General features: G+C 39.9%; 2 protein-coding genes across 10 annotated transcripts; both read left to right on the forward strand.

Annotated features, from left to right (window-relative positions):
* Positions 1 to 250: 250 nt before the first annotated feature.
* On the forward strand, positions 251 to 3,052 carry dnase1l1l (deoxyribonuclease I-like 1-like). Of its 3 annotated transcripts, none has more exons than XM_034877496.1 (9): positions 251 to 512; positions 721 to 774; positions 865 to 953; positions 1,050 to 1,139; positions 1,231 to 1,352; positions 1,811 to 1,923; positions 2,112 to 2,269; positions 2,417 to 2,513; positions 2,800 to 3,052. In XM_034877496.1, the coding sequence occupies exons 1-9, from the start codon at positions 462 to 464 to the stop codon at positions 2,878 to 2,880; spliced, it is 855 nt and encodes a 284-aa protein (XP_034733387.1). In that variant the 5' UTR covers positions 251 to 461; the 3' UTR covers positions 2,881 to 3,052. The 3 variants fall into 3 exon arrangements, with proteins under 3 accessions (XP_034733387.1, XP_034733385.1, XP_034733386.1); XM_034877494.1 differs by having other exon boundaries at positions 309 to 512; positions 615 to 774; XM_034877495.1 differs by having other exon boundaries at positions 331 to 512; positions 615 to 774; positions 1,053 to 1,139.
* Positions 3,053 to 3,089: 37 nt separating this feature from the next.
* On the forward strand, positions 3,090 to 6,155 carry si:dkey-183p4.10 (uncharacterized protein DDB_G0290685). 7 transcript variants are annotated; one of them, XM_034877490.1, is made up of 7 exons: positions 3,090 to 3,174; positions 3,504 to 3,546; positions 3,640 to 5,337; positions 5,424 to 5,490; positions 5,607 to 5,676; positions 5,772 to 5,891; positions 5,991 to 6,155. In XM_034877490.1, exons 1-7 carry the CDS (start codon positions 3,169 to 3,171, stop codon positions 6,105 to 6,107), a joined length of 2,121 nt encoding a protein of 706 aa, XP_034733381.1. In that variant the 5' UTR covers positions 3,090 to 3,168; the 3' UTR covers positions 6,108 to 6,155. The 7 variants fall into 7 exon arrangements, with proteins under 7 accessions (XP_034733381.1, XP_034733382.1, XP_034733378.1 ...); XM_034877491.1 differs by having other exon boundaries at positions 5,610 to 5,676; XM_034877487.1 differs by having other exon boundaries at positions 5,772 to 6,155.
* Positions 6,156 to 6,782: the final 627 nt, after the last annotated feature.

The raw sequence follows: 6,782 nt of genomic DNA on the forward strand, positions 1-6,782 counted from the left end.
GTCGTGAAGTACATGATAGGGGAAAAAAAGTTTTGTCTATGAACAAAATACAGAGCAAAAACGGTTTATTAGCCCAAGTATAAATTCAAACGATTGGCACTGCAAATATAAGAGGGAGAACCATCCCCATCCCATCAAGACTGTGCCAGTATTTAGCATTAATTGTGTCAGTGACACGAGGATACTGTGTGGTAACTACCAGCTGCTCATGTCAATGCTAAAATGACAGAATAATAAGTTCCAACACAAATGTTCGTGAACTGACAGACGACACCGTCTATTGTCTGATTACACTCAAACTCAAAGACAAAACACACTATTGTTCATTGTATTCAGTGGTTTTAACTGTTCCAGATGAAGCTCCATTCTCAACAGGCACTGACGCAGCACATCTATCACACAGATCTTTCACCCACGTTTACCTGCATGTTCCCCCAAATACACCACAGGTCATTGAAGAGATGGATCTCTGCTGGACTGAGGTCAATCTCCTGGTGAAACTGCCACTGAAGGTAAGAGGTTGCAAAGTGCGTGCAGAGAAGTAAAGAGAGTTTTTGCTAAATATTTCACAATATTACAAAGAGGATCTTGCCAAACATCTCTTTTACACACAGAGTGACAAACATCTGCAAGATGAGGACTGCAGTTCTGCTGTTTGTTGTGGGGTTGTGTGTGTTGAACGTCACATCTTCCTTGAAAATCTGCGCTTTCAATGTCCAGAGCTTTGGTGAATCAAAGGCAAACAACAAGAAGGTCATGGGAATTCTCCTAAAGGTATTTCGTTGTGGCATGCATAACATCTAAAGCAACATCGACACCAAACTAGACAACTGATTGATCTTTTTCTTTTCTGTTGCGCCCAAGATTCTTTCTCGGTGTGACTTGTGTCTCATTCAAGAGGTCCGAGACTCCAAAGGAGCAGCAATACAAGCTTTGGTTAAGGATCTTAATGGGTACAAGCTTTCTTTGGTTCAAAAATTAATTTAAAAACATTTGGTGAGGCCTCCGTAACACTGTGAACTTTAAACTTACCTCAGTGATGTTATCAGCAGATTTGACAAATCCAACTCATACTCCTATGTGGAGAGTGAAAGGCTGGGGAGGAAGACATACAAGGAGCAGTATGTCTACATTTACAGGTAACACTTATGAAACACAAACCGATGCTGATGATGGTCAGTTTATTGTGAGATCTTTAATGTTGTCTTTTTCCTCTCTCATCTTCCCCAGGAATAATGTGCTGACAGTCAAAGAGCATTATCAATACCCCAAACTAGAAGGAGAAGGGACGAATGAAACAGACATCTTCTCCAGAGAGCCTTTCATTGTTCGTTTTCACTCCCCTACGACACGTACGATGAAACAAAAAGGCATCTTTAGAACGATACAGGAAAAGAAAATGCACACTAGTACGCACCAGTTTCACGAAGATAGATGTTATTTTCCTGGTTTTGTGTTTCTAATCATTCTGTCACTAATGATGATCAGAGGAAAAAGCCAATGACGCAGAATGACAAATGCAGCAGAGAGCAGGCAGCCACAAAACAAGTTCATCCTCCATGACTGAGGTAACAGTAACAACTAATGTACTGGGTTTGGAAGAATAAAAGAAAGGGCTGCACTGGCGCAGACATCAGAAACCTGGATAATATCATAATTGTGCATGCTGGGATATTAATAATCAGGTTTCTCTCTGCTCTATGTGAACATCGTCTCCTGAAAGAGATCAAAACCAGGAAAAGACTGAAGTCTGCATGTGAACACATGTATTGAAAATGTGTCATAATGGTTTTTTTGTGTGTTTTTGCAGTGGTGAAGGATATTGTCCTGATTGGGCAGCACACTTGTCCTAGAAATGCGATGAAGGAGATTAACGAACTGTATTCTGTCTTCAAAGGAATTTACAAGAAGTGGAAGACTGATGTAGGTTAAACTGCATCATCATCATCATTTTTTAAACTAATTCTTGTAATTTTTTAGCTATAGCTTGGTCAGAGTTCCTCAGCTTAGCCGCCTCATATTGGTATCTCTCTTTCACGTAGCTTAGGATTATATTTGTGAGTAATTTTAATTTGTTGAGCTTTCCTCTTTGCTTCCTTTCATTCATCCAGAATGTTATAATCTTAGGCGACTTCAATGCCGGCTGCAGCTACGTTACCATCAAGGGCTGGAGAGCTGTGCGCTTGAGGAGCGACCCCAAATTTCGCTGGCTAATTGGAGATGAGCAAGACACTACTGTCCGTGAGAAGACGCACTGTGCCTATGACAGGTCTGTGACTGCTAAATACTGAAAAATCACACAAGTAGTACTCAACAATTACTTGCATGTATACTCTCTATGATGATTTGATCATCATAAGTGCTTTACGGAGCAGGGTTATGCCTTACATTATGCTTTCCTTACATTTTCAAACAGGATCATAGTCCATGGACGTGAGATTATTTCCAGTATTGTGCCAGGTTCAGCTCAACCGTTCAACTTTAAAGACAATTTCCATTTAACAGAGGAGGAGGTAAATATTTATACCCCCTGTATTTTAAGGAAGAATATTTATTTATTTACAATACATTACTCATTCAAAAAGAAAAATGATGCCCTTAAAAGGATGGATTTAAGGCATTAAGATCAAGTTCCAAAAACTGTTTGTTTATTCAACTTTAGCCTCACTCTCTCTCTCTCTCCCTTTATATATATATATATATATATATATATATATATATATATATATATATATATATATATATATATATATATATATATACATACATATATAATCAATATTAATCCTGTTTTCTTAGGCTCTTGAGGTGAGTGATCATTTTCCTGTTGAAGTTGACCTGAAGCCCAATCACCGCTACCTCTTACGCAATGAGCTGTAGGACAACCATCAACAAACCCGGAAGTCTTGATTTGTAACTGTAATTTTACTGGATTTTAGTTGTAAAAATAAAATCTAAATTCCCAACAGAATATTTACTGATAACAATCATTCTTATATAATGACTCAAACTCATCCTCAAAGTGGCACTGCACTCAGCTCGGTTATATAAGACACCAATAAACACGAGTTGTTTCAACACGAAGTAACTGCATGTTCGGCTGCTGGAGTTTATACTTTGCATCGAAAAACCAAAACCACATCAAAGGTGACATCATTTCATGAGCTCATGAAGGTAAGTTCCTGCAGCAACACAAAACAAAAAACATTACTTCTGGGATTTTACTTCTAAGAGAGACTTTTTTTTTTTTACACATGATTATCTTCGGTTTTATGGTAAGGTTTACATAATGTTGACATTTGTAGTTACATGTAACCAAACACATTAGTTTTGTCTGTAATTTATGCAACGTTTTTTTGACAGGAAGCCACTTGCAGCAACAACAGATGAGAGTTGCTTTGCGCTCTCTTCCTTTCTGAGAAGAGATTATCTGTGGCAATGCAGTAATGTTTGTCTTGATATAACTTCTGCTATGTAAACTATTGTTTTCGCTCTTTGAAAAGATGGAACACAGTTTTGCAGATCTACTCAGCAATGCTTTTTCAGGTAAGAAACATGTCTTGTTATATTTATTACTTTTTTCTTTCTTTTACTATTTACTAGCAGTATTTAATTATTCAAACGATGGTGTTGTTACAGAAACAACTATTACCTCATTCCCCGACGGAGATTTGGACTTTGAGAATTTAAATTTTGATGAAAAATGTGAGGAAGACAAAACTGACATCTCTCACGAAAACTTGCTTACAAAGGAAGACGGAGCTCTTCAACAGGAAGCAACTGGTCCACCTGCAGTTTTGTCTGGCATGAAATCTAGAGATATGTACGTGGCTGAAAAGCAGTCTGATGATAAATGTGATGAGGAAGAATTTGATGGTGCAGAGTTAATGAGTAGGACCAACACACTGGTGCAGGATTACACAAGCTCAGAGTCTGAACAGGAAGTCTCTGGAGAAGATGAAGAGGACGAGGATATGGTGACAGGAGAAAAACCAGGGGATTTGCTGAGGCTGATTCACTTCAGCGACGAGTTTTGCAATGGTAATAAAGAGGACAGGGTCTTTGGTGAGGGACAACCTCTGGCCCCAGAGGGGGCTGAAAACCCTCAAGTTAGAAACAAGGAGCAAGGTGAGGGTGAGAGCGATGAGGAGGAGTCCTATTTTGAGAGAGTCCCTGAACGTGGCGGTGAGATGATGATAAAAGGTGACAGGAGTGAAGAGGATAAGCAAGAGAAGGACAATGAAAATAAGGAAGAAGAGGCGTGTGATTCTGAGTGTGAGGGCATGAAAATTTCTCTGTGCTTAGAGCAGAAGCATGAAAGTCCTTGCAGAGATGGACCGGGGAAAGCCAGTTTGGAGTTTCCAGAAATATCAGTGCAAAATCTGCAGGATCTAATTGCTGAAGTTGATAGTGAAGATTATGGAGAGAGAATGAAGGATTTTTCAGGGAACGAGCACCAAGACGCAGGTGAGAGCTTTGCAGATTATCCATCAGACTTGTCTTCTTGTGAATATGTGGAAGATGGAGGAAAAAATCAAGAGAGTAATCACCAGTCGAACGCCTTGGCTTGTGCATTCAAAAGCGGTTCAATTGCAAAGCAGAACACCTGCCTGGAAAAAGCTGTGACACATACAACAGGGATGCGAAAAGCTGAGGACACTGATAAGGAGGGATACGGGTATCCGTACAGCAGAGACTTAGAGGTGGATTCTGTTGAGTTCAGGAGCTTGGACTTGGCAGATGGAGAAAGAGAGATTGTGGAGAATGTATTGGGTGATGCAGCTGTAACAGGGGTTGGAGATGGAGGTGAGACAGGTGAGAGTGATTCCTGCATCTCCAGTGATGACAAGGACCAAGAAATGAGGATTAATGAGGAAATCACTAACGGTACGCAAGATCTTGAAAGCAACAAGCAACGGATGGAGACTCGCGGCGGGAGCAGAGCAACGTTTTCTGACGATGATGACGACAACAGAGTGAATCCAGCCGATTTCAACATGAATTGGAATATAGACGTGTTGACAACTGGTACCCTTTGGTCTGAAGACCTGTTTACCACAGAGGACACAGACAAAGCGGAAACATCGTCTTCAGATGAGAATCAGCGTCCTCCAGAAGACGTCAACAGCTACTCAACGACAACAAGCCCCTCTAACCAGGGATCCCTGGATGATGGTTTCTTCTTCAACACTGAACCTGAAGCCTCTAGGGTCTACGAGCTGGGACAGTTGGGAGACGACAAGAATGAAGAGGAGAGAAACTGGGAACAGGAGCAAGAGAGAATCAAGGCTTTCTATGAGTTTTATGATGACAGCAACGGAGACGACAAAAGAGAAGGTAAGTGAAGATGATGATTGGTATAATCTTTGTGTGGAATAACATTTCCAAACAACTCGTCCGTTTCCATTTGTGCATTTCTATAGGGAGGCAGATAAAAGTTCAGTTTTGTGCAGAACCATTGTCTCAAGTCATTCACTATGAAACTGACAGGTGAGCCAACTTTCTAGTATGTGTTCAACTTTTTTCCTTCTTCAACTACAAACTGAGAAAGATTCAAACGACAGATCTAAACGAAAAACAACTGCGTCTGCTTCCTCGTTTCTCAGCAGTGACAGAGACTCAGTCAGCAGCTCCACAGAAGGGGAGGAGGACCCGAGCTCCGCAGAAACATCTGAGGTTTGCCTGTGGACACATATGAGCACACATGAAAACACATCCACATGAACACATATGCTTGATTTCTTTTGCTGGACTGCTTTATCTTTCTCCAGGAATGGAGGGAGCCAGACGACACCACGCAATTGACACCGGCTTGTGATCCCCCGAACACTCAGCTACCAGAGAACGTGCCAGATATCGGCAACACACACATTTGTAGCAAGAAACACAAAGTGCTTTACTCGTTGGCCTTTACTGAACATTCACTTTGTTCATGTGCTACTGAATTGTTTGTTTACATGTACCTTTCTGTCCTGTGCTTTGTTCCACAGTGTTTCAACATGCTGAAGCTGACACTGAAGATGGGTCTGGTGATCCTGACGGGACTGCTGATGTTCTGGTTTGCCACAGACCAAGCGGGCTGGCTCAGCCACGTGTCGTTCTTTTAGGTGAAAGCCTAATTGTGGTCCTTAAAACTTGTTCACATTATTACGGGTAATGAAAGAAAAATCCAAGATGACGATATTGTCTTGTTAAAATGCGAAGTAAAGTGATTCAAACGTGTATTCTGTTGACTGTAACATGCAGTGGTTTGCTTAATAAAGAGGGGGAAAATCTGTCTTGTTTGTATTTCTTAAAATCAATCACGACCAGCTGTGGAGCCAGATATTTGGCAGATGAAAGTTTTTACAAACACAATCAAACCCTTTAAAAGATACAATACATTGTTACAGATCGAACTATGCAACATTATGTAAAGTGGTTGAAGTTAGTTGTTGTTTGCTTGTTGTTTTTAATGCTTCAGTAGAAATAATCAAAGCAATATATGACACAGACACTCTGAAAAGGGACATCCGGCTTATTGAGTTATTTTATTTTTGATATGTTATGAAGGGTTACATTTACATTTTGGTGTCACTAGTTTTACTGAAGTAGGCTAAAGGATCTGAATACTTCATCCGCCACTGAGTAATATGACAAATAGAGTGTTACAGTAATATGAGCATTAGCTTTACCATTAGCATGGGTAAACATCATAGACTGTATGATGCTTATTGGTATATATATATATATATATATATATATATATATATATATATATATATATATATATATATATATAT

The sequence above is a fragment of the Etheostoma cragini genome, chromosome 7 (assembly GCF_013103735.1).
Source record: "Etheostoma cragini isolate CJK2018 chromosome 7, CSU_Ecrag_1.0, whole genome shotgun sequence".
NCBI classification, from domain to species: domain Eukaryota; kingdom Metazoa; phylum Chordata; class Actinopteri; order Perciformes; family Percidae; genus Etheostoma; species Etheostoma cragini.